This window comes from Megascapheus bottae, chromosome 7 (genome assembly GCF_031878675.1).
Source record: "Megascapheus bottae isolate mThoBot1 chromosome 7, mThoBot2.hap1, whole genome shotgun sequence".
Lineage (NCBI taxonomy): Eukaryota > Metazoa > Chordata > Mammalia > Rodentia > Geomyidae > Megascapheus > Megascapheus bottae.
In genome coordinates, this window is record NC_143515.1 from 510628 (window position 1) to 529484 (window position 18857).

General features: G+C 45.0%; 1 protein-coding gene across 1 annotated transcript in view; it reads right to left on the reverse strand.

Annotated features, from left to right (window-relative positions):
• The window catches only part of Sh3rf3 (SH3 domain containing ring finger 3), a 158040-nt gene that overhangs the window by 15223 nt on the left and 123960 nt on the right, over positions 1-18857 (reverse strand). Inside the window, exon 9 of the mRNA XM_090336260.1 lies at positions 16743-17059. Within this exon, the coding sequence (XP_090192386.1) occupies positions 16743-17059 (317 nt within the window). The remainder of the gene's footprint in view (positions 1-16742; positions 17060-18857) is intronic.

An 18857-nucleotide genomic window follows, 5' to 3' on the forward strand; every position in this document is an offset into this window, starting at 1 on the left:
GGTCAGCCCTACCCCAGCTGCATGCCAGCCTCCAATTTCTCCTAATTCTGAAGGATCAGAGATATTGTGGGTGCTAAGTTCTGAAGAGCTCTTGGAGAAAGCAGAAGGTTGGCTGCCACTTGATGCAGCTGCGTGGAGGAGAGTTTGCTTAGCAGGCAGGATGCTCTAGGGCTCTTTGACATGAATGAGTTGAATGGAAAAAGCACACTGGGGTGGTTTTGGAAGATGGCTGGGTGACCCTCGCAGCGCCTGTGGTTCATGCATTCCATTGCTATTATTCCCAACCCAATCTTAGGCCACTCTTCGGCCTTGCATGTCATTACCATATCCCCTTAGGGGGCTCCATTTTACTCATGATTCCCATGTCATGTTTTCTGTCAGCAGCATGCTCCAATTCCCAGCTAGCGGGACTAGCTTGCTCTCACAGCCCAGACAGCTCACAGAAAATGGTTTTCATACAACCCAACTATCAACCCCCAGACTCAGAACCCGTGACTTCCCTTTGACCCTAAGAATAACTGAATCTACTTCCTCAGAGAGCACAGATGGCTGCGTCTGATTATGCACTTGTGTGTGTCTTTCTGTAGGCCTGGCTGAGTTCCCCTGGCACCTGTGTCTTCCGGGAGCCTGCCTTCTGCTCCAGTCCCACTCCAGAAGCTACAGAAGTCGATGAGGCCAATCAGAGGCAAAGCCCATGCCTGATTACACTGGACTCCAACACTGTAGAGACCAGCATGATGTCTACTTGAACTTTCTGCCCCCTTAGGACAGATGACTAGCGGTGTAAAGGCATGATAGAATGAATAACAGACAGACAATCAGATTGTCTGAGTGGAGCAGCTAACCTTGGGGCAGTTTAGCCCTCAGGCTACTACATGATATAGTGTATCCTCTACTTTCTCTACCTAGGGGCAGGTCTTCCTTAGTCCATCTCCTCAGCCCTGTTTTTAGGCCTCTTTGGAAACCATCTCCCTTGATTCCTTGAATAGCATTTAGGAAAAATTTCTTTCTCTACTGCTCTTGGTCACATGGCTCAGGTCCTGTTTACAGTCGTTATCCTTTCTCCATAGTTTCCCTTACCACGGTTTCAGTTACCAAGAACTGTGGTCTGGAAATATGAGATGGAAACTCTAGCAGCAGACATTTTTTGTTTTGTCCTTGGTCATGGGGCTTGAACTCAGGGCCTGGGAACTGTCCCTGAGCTTTTTTGCTCAAGGCTTATGCTCTACCACTTGAGTCACAGCTCCACTTCTGGATTTTTTGTGTGTGATTAATTAGAGATAAGAGTTGCATGGGGAGCCGGGAGTTTGGCCTAGTGGTAGCGTGCTTGCCTAGCATGCACGAAGACCTGGTTTCGATTCCTCGGTACCACATACATAGAAAAAAGCTGGAAGTGGTGCTGAGGCTCAAGTGGTAGAGCTCTAGCCTTGAGAAAGTCCAAGGACAGTGCTCAGGCCCTGATCTCAAACCCAGGACTGGCAAAAAAAAAAAAAAAGAGTTGCATGGATATTTCTTCCTGGTCTGTCTCTGAACCATGATCCTTACATTACAGCTTCCTGAGTAGCTAAGATTACAGGTGTGAGCCACCCGTGCTCCACTTCATATTTTATTGCTAGAGTTTTTTTCCTTTTTGTTATTCTTAATGACCTACTATATCTAATATATAAACTTTAGCAGAGATCTGAATGAGCAGAAAGATGGTTCAGTACTCTGTGTAGCTTTGAGCACTACAAAATGTCTTGGAACTTAGCTGTGGTTGGAAAGATTGTTCTGTCATTTGTATTTGCTACTTTTCCTAATGCCCAGTGAACCATGAGGAGCTCACAGCTCATACCCAGGGCCAGGAGCTGATGGGACCTTAGTGAGGTCCATATTCTGATGTCAACTGCATTTCATCATTTGTTCAGCTGCTCACAGTGCTGATTGGGCTCTTGCTTAGGCAAAGCCCCAAGTCAGCTTCAAGTTCTGAGATTTCCCAGATGATACAGAGACCCGTCTAGACCTGACAGTGCTTATCTGCCCAGGCAAAGAAGAAGGGAAGACATTTCCTTCTTTCCCTTTCACTTCTCCTTCCTGTGGAAAAAACTCTCCCACAGAGCTCTGTGTTCACTAGGTTCAATACTGTTAAAAGATTGAAACTGGGGCTTCAGTTCTCTACAAATTATTCTGATCTCAGCATCTGAGTAGAAACAACTCCTGACCTTGTACTTTCCTCCCCCATCCAATGTCATCATCTTGTCGTTAAGGTAGGAAGGGTCCCGCTAGCCGATGAGAACTTATAGCATAACAGTTTCTGCACAGATGTTTAGTAGGCCAACAGACAGGATGAATAGAGATACAAAGATTGAACAGTCTGCCGGCTCCCTGATGCGTGTGTAGTACTAGGACCACTTTGCTTTGTGTTTGCCTTTCCAGTCAGCCTGATTTGCTCTCTATAGCACAAACACAACACTTCCATAGCTTATTAGCATAAATGAGATGCATTCAATAAAATCTCTGTAATGTGGATCCTCGTGAAGGATTTATGGAATGAAATAAGAAAGACAGGGTTCTGTGTATCCAGGTGCCAATCCTGTGTATTTACTGGTCTTAAAAAAAAATAACTAAGGGGCCGGGAGTTTGGCCTAGTGGTTAAAGTGTTTGCCTAGCATGCATGAAGACCTGGGTTTGATTCCTCGGTACCACATACATAGAAAAAACCCGGAAGTGGTGCTGAGGCTCAAGTGGTAGAGCTCTAGCCTTGAGAAAGTCCAAGGACAATGCTCAGGCCCTGAGCTCAAGCCCAGGACTGGCAAAAAAAAATAACTAAATAGATGGGTGGAAATCACTTCCTGTAACTGAAAGGACAGAAACAGTTCAGTTCAATACGTATATATCTGAGTAGTAGCAGTTCTGTGCACAGAACCAGGGTTTCTGAGGCAGCACTTGTGAATCAAACCTATTATTTCTATTAGTGTTTATTGCTGGCTCACAACATGTTAGGCATTTCCAAGTAGTCTGGTGGCTTTTCAGGATGAGGTAGATTTTTTTTCCCTATCTGCGTAGTTTTCAAGGCAGAAAATGGACGGGTGCCCAGCCCTGGACCATCTCACAGGTGCAGGCGAGGACAATTTCGTTCTGCTACCATTCTTGTATGAAAATGGATCCCTGCCTGGCAGTAGCAATCTGGATAACTGCTCAGGTTTGGTCTTTGTCCCTGAACCATCTTCACTTGGCAACTGCGCTGATACTTCTCTAAGCGCCCCAGTGTAGGTCAATTGCGGTTATTATGGTTACACTGAACTGTTTAGGGAAGGATAGGGATTGGAAAGAAGCCGGAATGTTGAATCCAGGTATGTGTGGTCCAAATGTTCCAGAGCTGGCCTGGTTGGCTCTGAGTTACCAATAGAGCCCTGCAGACCGTGGAATATGTTCAAAACAAATCACATGGATGAGTCATCCACATGGGTCCCGCTTCTGCAGAGTGGCTCAATGACTGCCATCCATGTGGCTAGACAGTCCAGGTAAAGGTGAATGGGGAGATGTGCAAGAAGTGCTCCATGTAGAAGAGCAGGCTGCGCTAGCCATAGACTATCTACGAGCTCCCCTCCTGTAACTACACTGCTGTGTTCATGTTCTACTGAAACACAAAGGCTGAGACGACGAGGAGGACAAAGACAGGAAGAAGAGTCCTGAATGTAGTTCCAGATGTGTCCTGGAACATCCAGATGTCAGTCCCCTCACCTCCACAGTACAACAGTACTGATCTGGTCTAGGCTGTTCCTATCATGGATTTTTGTCACAGACTCCTCGGATAACAGAAGTGATCACTCACAATCAGCAAGGAGTCCTTTGAGGAACATTTAGAGTGGAGACTTTCCCACAGTGGGATTCTCTGTGCTTCCACCTATAGAACAGGGGGACTTTCCTCATCTTCTCACTGCTGGTCATCTCTCCCATACTTCTGTGCCTTTTGCATAGGTCCTCCTCTAGCACAGGCCACACCACGTAAACTTATAAGCTCCTTCACACTTCCTCTAATGTCATCGCCAAGGGCTTCTATGGTATTCCATGCATGACACTGTCAGGGCTGCTATACAAAGCTCAGTTAGTTGCCTGTCCCCACCTAAATAAACGTGTCCAGCTCAGGACCCAGGACAATGAGCCAGGACTAATCCTAAGTAGGCACCCCATAAATATTACTAAATCCATGATTTTTAAAAAGGGACCAATGGCCAAGTAGCAGATGGCTCTACAACAAAGATAGGAGGTGCCTTCTCCAGGTTTTCCATAATAGAAGGTGAATTCTGAGAAAATTAAGAGTGAGAAGGGGCTTGTTGAAATTGGCCTCCACCTAGAAAAACCCTGGAAAAGTGGATCTTCTAGATGGGCTATGGGATCTACTGAGCACATGCTCATGTTCACCTGTCAGGGTGGCAAGCTTTGGGGATCTCCTCCAGCCCTGTTATTGTTATGTCCTTTGGTGGTAAGGGCCCTCTGGACAAACTGTTGAACATGGCCCTGTCACCAGAGAGTGGTGAGGAGGAGAAAAGAGAAATTTTTGTGGTGGAGAACGCAAATGGGCTTCAGTAGCTAAAGTAGCTGTGCTATTGCCCCAGTCGGGACAAGCTCAGCCTCCTATACACTACCAAGTTCTTCTAAATAACAGGATATTGTGCACCTGCCACAGGCTCACTGTGCCACTTGCACATTCCTGGAACATGCCTCAAGCATACTTCCAGTCCAACTGTAGACCCTCCATGAAAGTGCAGCCAAGAGGGCCTGTAGTCATCCTAACAACACCTGGCCCTAAACTTCATACATAAACTGCTGGTGGAATCTGGACTTATTTTAGGGGCAAAATGACAGTTTCCTGGTCTTTCTTCTAAAAATATGAGAATCCTGTAGTCTATCAAAGACATACTGATCAGGCTTTTCAGCACTTACAGAGAACAGCATCCTTAGTGTATTTGCTTGTTGCTTGGAGTTTTTCGATTTTGTCCTTAATAAGAAGCATAGAAAACTAGCACTGTGTTGTAACTGAGCCATTCTGGCCCCCTTCCTGACAGCCTGCTGGGAGTTTAAACACAAAGGACATACTATTATTTTCAGGCAGCTTAAGTTTCATGCATTGATGAAATTAGGCCACCGAAGACCATTCCTTGGCACATAGTATTGTGGCTTTCACATAACTAGCTTCACCATCAAGTCCTCCAGCAGAAGAACAACAGGTCTGTACACAGAAAAGGCATGCCCGAGGGAGCATCACAAAGCAGCTGGTTCTTATTCAAAACAAAGGAATGGAGGTGCGCACCAATGACTCATGCTACTCAGGAGGCTGAGATCCAAACGTCAGGCTTTGAAGCTAGCCCAGGAAGAAATGTCTGAGACTCTTATCTCCAGGTAACCAGCAAATGGAGATAGTTCAAGTGGTAGAGCACTAGCTTTGAGTAAAAATATCAAGAGAGAGTGTGAGGTCCTGAGTATACACACCAGTGCCAGCATGGAAGGAAGGAAGGAAGGAAGGAAGGAAGGAAGGAAGGAAGGAAGGAAGGAAGGAAGGAAGGAAAGAAAGAGACAGAAGAAAGGTCTTAACTAATTTTCATCCTTGACAAGTTTTAACAAAGGCATAACACAAGCAGTAGCATCACAATAGAGATTTCAACCATTCCCAATATTGCTTACATATCCCAAAGACTTCTCCATGCATTTCCAAGAACCAGTGATCTGCCATTATAAATTAGTTTACATTTTTTAAACTTTTATATTTACTGTATTTTTTCAGTCTGGCTTTTGGAATAAATTTGTGATTTAACTATTTTTTTTGGGCCAGTCCCGGGACTTGAACTCAAGGCCTGAGCACTGTCCTTGGGCTTTCCTCAAGGTTAGAGATCTACCACTTGAGCCACAACACCACTTCCAGCTTTTTCTATGTATATGGTACCGAGAAATCGAACCTGGGTCTTCATGCATGCTATGCAAGCACTCTACCACTAGGCCAAACTCCCGGCCCTCCCTCTATCTTTTAATGGATCAGAAGGTTGTTTCTTTTTTATTGCTGAGCAGTGTTCCATAGTATGGATGCACTCTACTCCATCCATCCAACTGAGGACCGACAGGCTATGTCCACTTGGAGTTGTCACAAAGTAGGCTATGGTAAACACTGACAAGTTTGTGTTTGTCTAGCTGTGTGTTTTCATCCCTAGGCAACTATGAAAGAGTAGAATGGCAGTCATAGGTGGTTTATTTAAAGAATCAGAAATCTACTATTTCCCCAAGTAGTTGCACTATTTTATATTTCCATCAATAGTGCCGAGAGTCCTCATATGAATCTTTTAAATATTAAGAAAGAATGGTCCTCTATAAAAGCACCACCACCATCAGAACTCTTTTTAGAAGCGGTAATTCTCCATAAGGTGACAGAAGTGGGTCAACTGGGAAGAATGTGCATCGACAAATGTGAATCTGTACGCGTGAGTGTGCACCTACATATGTACATATATCCATGCTGCATCTGAATATATATGTGTATATTCATGTATTCATGAGCGTGTGAATCTGTACACGTGAGTGTGCACCTACATATGTACATATATCCATCTGCATCTGAATATATATGTGTATATTCATGTATTCATGAGCGTGTGAATCTGTACGCGTGAGTGTGCACCTACATATGTACATATATCCATGCTGCATCTGAATATATATGTGTATATTCATGTATTCATGAGCGTGTGAATCTGTACGCGTGAGTGTGCACCTACATATGTACATATATTCATGCTGCATCTGAATATATATGTGTATATTCATGTATTCATGAGCATGTGAATCTGTACGCATGAGTGTGCACCTACATATGTACATATATTCATGCTGCATCTGAATATATATGTGTATATTCATGTATTCATGAGCGTGTGAATCTGTACGCGTGAGTGTGCACCTACATATGTACATATATTCATGCTGCATCTGAATATATATGTGTATATTCATGTATTCATGAGCGTGTGAATCTGTACGCATGAGTGTGCACCTACATATGTACATATATTCATGCTGCATCTGAATATATATGTGTATATTCATGTATTCATGAGCGTGTGAATCTGTACGCGTGAGTGTGCACCTACATATGTACATATATTCATGCTGCAGCTGAATATATATGTGTATATTCATGTATTCATGAGCGTGTGAATCTGTACGCGTGAGTGTGCACCTACATATGTACATATATTCATGCTGCAGCTGAATATATATGTGTATATTCATGTATTCATGAGCGTGTGTATGCGTGTGAATGTGCATAATATACGTGGGTGTGAACTTTAGATTCTGAGTCAATGAGGTGATTCTTTTAACAGCAGTTTGGTTCCTCTCCAAAACAGACTCCTTAAATAGACTGTCCCAAAGGTGTTTTGGCAGAGTTTACGTGATGCCCTACAGAAGTGATGTAGGCAGGATGGCTCGGTAGGGTGACAGGGCGAGCGTGTCTTCCTGTGTAGATGACATCTGCCCCATCCTCAGGAGCTGTATGGCAGAGGGTATCTGCATCTTCCCCTGGTGATCTTTGCTGGGAGCTTCTTGAAGATTCCTTGAAGAAGTCTACGTGTGTCTACTGCCTGACACATCAATCTTACCTGAAGCCCTCAGAGTCCAGAAATGAGCCAGTTTCCACTCCTCTGAGCCCTGCCAAGCACTGGAGTTCTGGCTAGAAATATGCCATCCATGTTGGAAAATGGACAATTCCTGGCATCCCTCCCTGACACTGGGGGTGTTCTTCTTAATGATCTTAGTATTTTCTTAATATAAATACCTGAAGCAGTGGCTCCCTACTGTGTCTAATGATTTAGATGGCTTGGTTGCAGTAGAAATGACTGTGAATACCTCTTCCTGTAGGCCTGGAGAAACTGACAGCTTCTTCTCCAATTGCTTCCAAAATACCTACAGTTGCCAAGTTGCACAATAATCAGAAATTCGACATGATCTCCGTTTCCTCCCACCCCAAAAAGTTCCAGTGACAACTCTTTACCATGACTGTGAGTCACAGTTGTGAGGGAGTCCCACTATCACCAAACAACTTGATGTTTGTGAGCATTCCAAGATGAGTCAGGGTGAAGAGGTGGCACTAAATTGCCAAAGACAAGATGACACAGTTGCCATTGTAGACAGCCAAGTCAACCCAGGAGTCAAGTCAGGACAGTATGACCCACATAGATTAATGCTATTGGCTAGTCAGTCATGGCATTTCAGAAGGGACAGGGAAAGAGACAGGCACACCATTAAATTTCCACCTGATCTGTGTAAACAGAATTCTAAGGAATGGAATTCCAACTGAATTTACAAAATCAGTGACTCAGTCAATTTCAGACATTTCAAATGAATGAGAGGCAAGCGCTCTTAAGGAAGGACCCCAGGACTATGCCTCAAATTTATACTGCTAACCCTTCCAGCTGCTCTACCATTAACTATGCATTGGGAAAAGGGGAAAAAGTCAGAATTTTCTATGGCTATTGGGCATTGGCTCTGATTTGACAATGATGTCGGGAGACACAAAAACATCTCTGTGGTTCAGCAGTAACTAGAGATAAAGCGACCAATAGAAATTTTAATGGAGGTCCTCACTGTGAGTCCAGAGTGCTTCCAAGACCATCCTAGCTCATTCTCCAGCTTTGTATGCAGTATTGGTATACAAATACATGTACTCGGCAGTCCAAGTATCTCCAGGTTGGACTCTGACCTGTGCGGTGAGAGCTGTGACAATAGCAATGGCCAAGTGACAGCAACAAAACTGTCTCTCCCAGAAAAACAGTAAGCCAAAAGCAACACACAGGAGCAGAAGCTCCTGGAGGGATTGTTGCAATCAGTGTCATCATGGACTTGAATGATGCAGGATTCTGGATCCCAGCCCTCACGTAATTAGCCTATTTTCCCTGTGTATACAATGAGTGGATTTGGGTATGGCAGAGGATTATTGTAATGCTAACCAGGTGTGATCAACAAACACAAGTGCAGTAGCAGATGTGGTTTCATCTTAAGAAAATGAATGCACAGCACCTCTGGTCTTAGTGTGCAGGGATCATCTAGGAAAAGGCTTATTTCATTAGTAAAGACTCCAGCCAGGAGTTCACTGATAGCTAATGAAGCCAGCAAGTTTCCTTCTCCCTCCTAGCTCTGGGACGTTTCCACTCTCTGGCCCTGTGTCATGGCTGGGCCTTTAAGGGTCTTGGTATGTTTCTCGGGTTCACTCTGGCTTGTTACAAGTTATACCATGAGGTGTGAAGTGGAAGCATTCTACCCTCCGGAGAGACACATGTCAAAGGGTGGGGATTACATCTGACCACACACCAGTGGCTTTCCATCTTAGGGAACTTCTAGGATTCCGATGATGTGGGCATAGAGATTATTCTGAGGTAGAGGAGAAATTGTCACATCAGCTTTCCCCTACAACACAACCAATGGACCTCTTCAGATTTCAGAAACAATGTGTTTCTCACCTGAGTGTGCTACTCGGACCAATTTGCCAATTAAGCCAAAACCCTACTCATTTTGAGTGGGGCCTAGAATGAAGCTATGCCACATGTCCAGGCTGCCATGATGACGGCTGTGCTACTGGGGCCGTAAGACCCACTCGATGGAGGTGCTTTAAGAATCAGCACAACCTTTAGAATTCTGGGCCATTATCTGATATTATTCTGCATACCGCTCTCTTCGTCACACATATATTTTGGCATCTGACTGGGCCCTGTTTCATGGGCCACCAGTATCATATGATCTGATCACCTGCCACAAACTGGGGGTTATCTAAATCAACAAGTCACAAAGTGCTCGGAAGTTCACTCAACACAGATCAACATCAAAAAGCTGTGGTACTGTAGATTAGACACAGGCAGGCCCTGTGGGCATGAAAAAGCTATATGGGAAGTAATGCCTATGGTTCCCTCTCCTGCTACATAACCTTCCCTCTCCTCCCCCCACAACTATGGCATCTGGGGAAGTTCCCTCTGACTATCAGCAGAAGAGAAGACAGAGAGGCTTGGCCCACAGATAGAGACACTACACACACCTCTCAGAAGTGGGCAGCTGCAGCGCCTTTCCTGGAAGCTTCCTGAGGACAGTGGTTCGGGGAAAACCTCCCGATGGGAAGAATTCTGGATAGTGCTTCTGGCTGTGTGCTCTGCTTGGTAGGGGGACTGGCTAGACGTGAGACTGTATGATCAGAGAGGTCTGTGGTCAATCATCAGAGCCTTGGAAATAACACAAATGGGGAACTGTTGACAAGGAAGTTTGGACTATGATATATGGATGACAGATACTGTGGCCCACATAAATTCTCAGCACAGGATGAGCTCAGCCAGGACTTTAATAAGGGAGCAGATGGAATCACCTATTCTACCCAGGCAGCCACTTCCCCCATCCAGTCCTGTCAAAGGCCCTGGTGGCAGGGAAGGAGGTTGTGCCTGGATTGAGCAACATAGGCTCTACTTTCCAAGGATGCCCTGGCTGTGGCCTCTGCAGAGGACCCAACATGTCAGCAGCAGAACTTAATGCCAAGATCCTGTTAAGGCGCCATTATCTGGGGTGACCAACCAATAACCTGGTAGCAAGAAGACTTCATTGGACCCCATCTCTGCCATGGGAGAAGCCATATTTTGTTACTGGATAGACATCTACTCTGGATACGTATTTACATAACATGCTTCTGCCCAACCTACCATCCGTGGACTCTTAATGTCCTCTCTAGCACAATGGTGCACACATGCATGTTTTTTGTCGAAGGAACTCAATCCACAGTCAAACATGTGACTTGAGTTCACTGAAGTCATTGGTCTCCACTTTCTGAAGCAGCTAGATTGAAAGAATGACAGGGTGATATTGTTCCTTGCAGAGATGAAGCAAGATTCTCCAAACAATTGCCTATGCTCAGAATATGATACTATTTCTCCCACAGCCAGCATGATGGCACAAAACGGCAACTCACTAGCACCTTAGCTCCCTGTTTCTACAGTGGCCTACTCTGCTTGAGGTTTGAGTGTCAAGAGGAAAATTTCTCGCTCTCCGCCCCCCCCAAAGTCTACAACTCCCCTAGACTGCTGGTGTGGACTATTTTGGCCACTTGGAAACTAGGTCTATGAAGAATGACTGTGATGGGCTGGCAAAACTGGTTCCAAGTACCAAGGGGAAATGGGAAGATATTCCTCGGTACACAGACTAGCAAGAGTGTGTCTGGCAAGCAGGCAATCTCTTAGGTTTACGATGCCCTGTGATGGTATCAGCAGGGAACTGCAGCAACCCAAGGTAGGTAGAATGGTGAATGATGCTGCAGGTCATTCCACCCCCACAGGTTACAGACCCCGACTGGCTGAGGCACCCTGAGGCAGGGACTACGTGACAGTAATAGAAGGGGGCTGTATATTCCTATGTAAGGATGTGTTGTCATGAGTATTTCTTTCCTCATTTGTTATTAATATGTGTGTACATTAAAAATTTAAAAATTTGGGGCCAGGAGTTTGGCCTAGTGATAGAGTGCTTGCCTAGCATGCACGAAGACCCGGTTCCTCCGTTCCACATACAGAGAAAGAGCCAGAAGTGGTACTGTGGTTCAAGTGGTAGGGCTCTAGACTTGAGAAAGCCCAAGGACAGTGCTCAGGCCCTGAATTCAAGCCCCAGGACTGGGAAAAAAATAAGTACATTTCTTAGCTGGGTACTGCAGCTCACGCCTGTACCACTAGCTACTCAGGAGGCTGGGATCTGAGGATTGCGGTTCAAAGCCAGCCCAAGCACTAAAACAATCCAAGAGACTCTTATCTCCAAATAACCACCAGAAAGCCAGAAATGGTGCTGTGGCTCCAGGAGCAGGGTGGCAGCCTTGAGACGAAGAGCTCAAGGACAGCGCCCAGGCCCAGAGTTCAAGTCCCACGACTGGGAAAAAAAATCTTTTGACTTTTCCTCTTATCCCCTTTTCATGTAATATTCAACAAACTCATAGATTTTGAGTAGTATTAATATGACATCATAGTAGGGGTTACAGGAAGCCAAACAGTAGAGGAAGTATAGATAATGAACAGCAGGTGCATCTGCAACTGTTGCTTATAGGTCCCTGCTGGAGGCTGGGCCTCTCTGCTGCTGTAACAGTCTGTTCCCTTCAATCAATCCAGTTTCCCAATATCTTAGCGATTAGCTCATGCCAGGTACATGGACATGGCTGGTGCATCCTTGTCAAGTTGAGTCTCATGAGGAACAGAGGTCTTACACCTTGATTCTGTAAATCCGAATACTCCAGAACCACTATAGCCAGAACACTGGAGCTAAGACAGCCCATATATAACACAGGAGCCGAGAAGCCAGAGTCTCTGTGGTGATGTTGATGTCCAGTGATTCTGGCCAAGTCTCTCAGTGTTTCTCAACCTCAAGAGCGTCCTAGAAAACCTGAGGTGTAATGAAAAGATCCTGGAGGCTCTCTGCACATTCAGTATTCTACAATTCTGTGAAATTGCAATAGCCATAACCATTAGCAGAAAACTTTCCCATGGCCCATAAAGTAAAGAATTTCCCAGAAGTCTTGGGAATGAGAACTTATGAGCAGAAGTTGTTCACCTCTTTTAGTCTGTATGTTCAACCAGGGGCCATGAGACTGTTCCACAATAAATTAAAGATTCAGCACACATAACCACAGTGGCAGCCATAATTCCTGCTGTATACTGGTACCTACCATGTGCTCAGTATGTTGAACCATTCTAACCTATCTTATTCTGACCATGCTCCCAGGACAAATGAAAATATTGCATGAAATCCACAGGTGTGGTGACTTTGAAGTCCATAATGTCAATGAAGAGGTCCCAGTACAGTATGAGTGCATACACAGAACACTGACACCAAAGGCAAGACTAAATAATATCAGATGCCCAGTAGGAGAGCTCTAGCAAAGTGGGATCCAGGAGCAGGGCTGCTGCAATATAAAGAGTTATGACAAAAATGAGGTCAGGTTCATCCTCTGGCCTATTCTTTGGCTGCTCCTCCATTAGAAGGTCTCTCCCCTGTGGTGTCTTGCACTGGATGGACATTTTCTTGGTGACCTTCTAATCAGGGGTCAGGGATGTCAGACAGATGTCCCAGCTTAATTTTTATTGGCCAGGAGGGCTGTCATTCACCTACTGGCTGCTGGGAGAAGTGAGCAGCTCTCCAGGAAAGCAGTAAGAGCTGAAAGTGAGGTCTGGCCACTGAATAGCAGATGAGACCAGATAGGTGGGAATATGGGGGGAACAAGCTAGAGAGATTCTTTTACAGGCTGACAGATGATACCAGTCCTCAAGGCCAGCTCTGTCTCAGGACAGATGGTAGGAAGAATTTTGACCCTGTCAGTACACTTGCCAGGTGGCAGGATGAATTTCTGCCTTGTCAGCACATTTGAATTTCCCCCAAGGCCTCTGCACCACGCCAAATCAGGCAGGGCTGCCCACATGACAAGTTCTCCTCCTCTGCTCCTGTGTCAAGGCCGACAGGTCCAATCCCCGTAGTTCAAGTACTGAAGAGTCTCCTAGGACTAGCCTCCAGGGATTTCCATCATAGCTGCAAGCACACCCCACATAGAGTGAATGGTCTTGGAACGTTTTACCCATCCCATACCCAAGGATACTGTGGTGTGCTCCTTATTTTACCTTGGTGTACACAGTCCCCTCAATCAAAACCTTTCCTCTTGCACGTGCTTGCCAATCCCTGGATTTCGATTCTTGGGGGCTCAGCACTATGTAACCTCATGAGCACGGGGCTGCTGTGCAGTCTCAATGGACAGCAGACCTAGAGGCTTCCTACAGAAAACTCAGCAGCAACAACAACCTGGAGAGTAGTGCCATGTACTTTAAAATGGATTGCCATGGGGCTGCTCAACAGTAGATGTAGTTACGGCTGCTGTATGATCAAGTTTGCCTGTTAGGGGTCATGGGCCAACAATAGGTACTGGTCCCAAGTCTCACCCCTACCCAGCCCTACCTGCTTCTGGTAGATCACACAGATTCATTTGCTCCATGCTAATGAGTGGAATTCAACCATCTTTGCCTCAGTTCTTCTGCAACAAATGGCAACTGAGGATGCTTTGTACTTGGCAGCAAATTAGGAAAAACTCACCTGGGAGCACAGAAGGAGAAGAGCATGAACAGGTGGCTTTGTAGCCCAGTGTGATTTTTGCTTGTTTGTTTGTTTGAAAGGTGAGAATGAAAAAGCATATACAACATTTGGAAGAGCCATGTGCTCTGTCTTGGAGTTTTCTAGCTTCTGGACACATGCCCATCTAGCTTCACATAGTCCAGTTCACCTTCTACTTGGGTACTCCATGGCTGTCCCCTCGTGTGTAACCAGCTCCCCCTGGCGGTTCAGTGTGCCTGGCCCAGGCTTGCTGGTTCTGGAACATTGTTGGCCTGGGCATTTCTGCAGACAGGAAGCTGGGGAAAGGTCAGAGGAGGGGAAGACTGCTTCATATAGGGTGGGGTGCCAAGGGGCCTCCCAGAGAGCATTCCCTAGATTCTACTGCTCCTTGCTGGTGGAGGAGGGTTGTTAGCAGAAGGAAAACCTTAAATAGAAGCAGAATGACTGAAAAGGGCCAATAGACACGCCACTCTGGAGGGCAATGAAGCGAACACTATTACTCAGAGGTAAATTCTTCTGCATCTGACTCAAACTAGGCAACGGAAGCCAGCCATGCCTATTCATGAACCACAGAGGGAGACATGGCAAAGAACTAGAAAGATCTGTACAAACGGTATGGCTTCTCTCTTTCCCAAACTGCCCTTTGCATCTATCTCAGAAACTTGGGAGATTTTATTTTTTGCCACTCCTGGGGCTTGAACTCAGGAACTGAGCATTGTACTTGGGCTTTTTCAACGCTAGGGCTCTACCACTTGAGCCACAGCACCACTTCTGGCTTTTTCTATGTATGTGGTACTAAGGAATTGAACCCCAGTCTTTGTGCACACTAGGTAATCACTCAACCACTAGGCCAAACTCCCAGCCTGGGAAATGTTTTTGACAAGAAAAGACGATGTCATTCTCTGCCTCCCAGCATCCTTGATTTTGTCTTAGAACCCAGGCCCCTCAGTGAAAGAGAAACATTCAAGACAAAGTGATTTTCAAACAGACGTGGAGATAAAACACCAAGTAGTCACTGTACTTTATATCTGGTAGGGTTAATCCCCAATAAACATGAGCTTCACTAGCAAAGCACAGCTTTTCCAGCCTTGTGAAGCCTTCTTCCTCTCCAGAAGTTTGGACAGAAGGAGCAAGAGGCATTGAGGGCATAGTGTCACCTGGAAGATCTGTGAAGAAAGCTTGCTCATGGCTTAGTACACCAGGATCCTGGTAAAAAAAATTGGAGTGAGCCAAGCTGGGGCTTCCAGAGAGGTTGGCTTCTACAGGGCCAGAGAATTTGACATTCTGCTAGGTGCTTGGTAAAACTTTGGCCAATACATGAGGTCTAAACTGATTTTACATGGAAAAGCTTTAGAAGAATCCCAGAATATGAGAAACCAAGAAAGAATGACAGCTGATTAGACAGGTTCCCTATCCAGAGGTAGACACAGATTGATAACTGGGAAACAGATTACTAAATTTCAGGTGTGTGTGTGTGTGTGTGTGTGTGTGTGTGTGTGTGTGTGTGTGTGTTGATCCAAGGGCTTAAACCCAAGGGGAGTTGTTGCTAATCATCTTTTGCTCACTCTACCAGTTGAGCCACAGCTCTACTTCTGGCCTTTTTGAGTAGCGTATTGGAGATAGGAGTGTCACACAGATTTTCCTTCCCAGGCTGGCTTCAAACAGGGATCCTCAGATCTCAGCCTTTTGGGAGTAACCAGGATTATAGCAGTGAGCCACTGGCACCTGTCAGTTTCACAGTAATTTTGAAGACACTGTGAACAAAGCCTTGAATACAAGTAGTTTTTATATGGATTATATGTTAAAACAATTATCTTTGAGAATATTTCATTTAATAGAATACACTATTAAAATCTCACCTTTTAATTGTTAATTCATTTTTAAAATACATGGGTACCATGAAAATTTACTTATATTTTTTTGCTTATATTTCCCCTGGGTAGCACTTATTTAGAAAAAAGGATCTTGACTAATCCAGTATCTAGTTAGTTGGCTAATGCACCCAGCTCATTGACTCTGATTTCATTAATGAAATTAGCCCAGTTTCTTTTCTTCATAGTTAAAATTAAAACTGAAAATGCTGTCCACATAAACTGCCAGGTTGGCTTCCTCTTATCTTTCTCATTATTTCTTAGGAAACAGGCCCGACCCATATGGCTGAACAGGTTGTGGATGGTTCAAGAAGGACACAGATAAAGAATGGGTGCTATTTACACTATGTATGTACAGATTTGGGTAGTTATTATGATATTACTCTGGTATATGGTAATAGGAATCTTATTCTAACCCAGTGATTTTCAATGATTAATGATAATTTTCTAATAAAAGAATCAAGATGTGTGGAGGAGGGGAACACCATTTTCTGCTTGGCATGAGAAATGCAGGGGGCTTGTTTTGGCACTGGAAGAACCCTGAGGCTGGCTTTCATTTCTGTCATAAGTCTGGTGCACCTAGGCTTAACCTAGAACAATATCTCAGTGTCCACACTTAAGTCTTAGTTTGGCATCTGTGCCAAAGAGTTACAATGAATTCCCACTCCCCGCCCCCCCCCCCCCCAAACACATATGCATAGCCAGCCAAGGGACTAGAGCTATATTAGGATGAACTCTTACCTTTTCATTCTTCCTGTCATCGGGCTTGCACCCCGTGTTGGTGGGGCTGGGTGCAGATAGACTGACGGCTCCCCCAGCAGCCTCCCCATTGAGGTTGGCAGCACTGACATTGGGAGGTGTGATGGCTGATGCTGCGGATGTGAGGGGGATAGCCGGCCGGGGACACATCTGCATCGGAGGTGGCTGGCTGTGCTGCGGGGACACCACAGAGTGGGGCCTGAGGCTGGTAGCAGACAAGCGGGATGGAGAGTTTTGAGTACGCAGCGGTGACACCGTAGCAGTTGGTCGATCCTGGGTCTGGGCTGAGGGGTGGGTGGCTAGAGAGACAATGGATCGAAATGTTAGTGTGAACCATACTATATCTCCATGGCTCCACATCCTCCCAGATCTACTTTCAGTGAAGACAAAGTTCCCTTTGAATCGAGTACTATATTGACATTAATCCTGTTCCTATTTGGGTTCGTGATTGATTTTTGAGGAACTGGCTCCCAACTACATACAGCTGAGAACAACAGTCAATGGAAGACCATGCATGACCTGAGACTGGGGCTGGCTGACCCAAGAGAGACAGTTCCTTATGTCAAAGGCCCTTGCCTGGTGATTCTTGCATTTTTATGACAAAGGAATTACAGGTCAAATCATGATTGTCATGTACTACCAAAATTTGTGGTATTCCTGTCTTCTGAGGACAAAAACAAATACACACAAAGTAAAGGATATCCCTAGATGTCCCGCCTTAAATGTCTTGAATAAGGATGGTCTTGTGAATCCTAGCCGTGTGCACCCAGCAGGAGGCTCTTGCACACCACGTCCTCGTCTGACTTGCCCTTCCTCTCACAGCGTGGGTCCGGAAGAGCGAAGTGGCCCTCTCTACCAGGTGAAATTTTTTAAATGAGTGTTATGATTTAAGAGCGATTGCTGGAAGCTTTGGACCTAGTGTTTCAACCCACTCACAACATATGACGCCACATTTAATAGGAGGAGCAGGTCATGCAATTATGACGATCAATGAAGCCTCTAGGGTCCTTCCATCACGCCATAATCCCTTACAGGGTCATCAACTCCTTGGATAATTTATGTGCCTCTGCCCTGCGGGTGACCTTTCCTTCTTCCCAGCCCCATTGGTCCTAGAATGAAAATGATACCAGCCAGGCAAGAGCCATTGCACTCAGCCTCAGAAATTCTGTATTTGGGTCTACTTAAGACTTTTCCTGTCAAAGGACTATACATCATAGCTTGCCCTCACAACTTCAGTATGGCCACTATGTCACCTTACTAAACCCGATGCAGTGTGGACCATGCTCATAATGCTAGCTACTCAGGAGGTGGAAATGCGGAGAGTTACAGTTTAAAGCCATCCACAGTCAGAACAATCTGAGCAATATCACCTCTAATTAACAAGCAGAAATCTCAATTGTAGGCATCATTCCAGTAGTAGAATACCACTTGTGAGCAAGCAAGCCAAACGGAACATGAGGTCCTAAGTTAAAACCCTAGTCTTGGCCAAAAAAAGAAAGAAAGAGAGACAGAAAGAAAAAGAAAATGAAACAAAATGAATTGAGATAAGATAAACCTAATTCAGAAGCTGAGATGTTCCACAAAGTTCTGAGCCCATGACCACATTATATATGTATCTTTCATCTACTCCTCCTCCCTTCAGCCACTCTGGCTTCCTGGCTGATCCTGGCCCTTCTTACATAGTCTATGCTTTCCCCTAGAAGCGAGGAGATACTCTCTGGGGATTCCACTACGTTTGGACCCCATCTGCCACTATCAAAAGAGATTGTCTAGAAAAACCTGTTCCTCAGCCTCTATCATGGTCAGGGAATGTAGTTTGTGTAATTTGAATCCTTTCAAATGTGTTGAGACTTTAATATGATGGCTCAGAGTACAATCTAATATGATCAAGGTCCTAAACTTTTATAATAGTTTATAAGGCTACTAAGAGAAATATTAAAATCTCTGGCTACAGTTGTGGATTTACCTATTTCTCCCTGTAGTTTCATCTGTAAGTGTTTTTATACTTTGAAGTCCTATTACTTGGGACATAAATATTTAGAATTATTATAATCTCTTAAAGAATTGACCCTTCACTACTTTGAAATTGCCTATTTT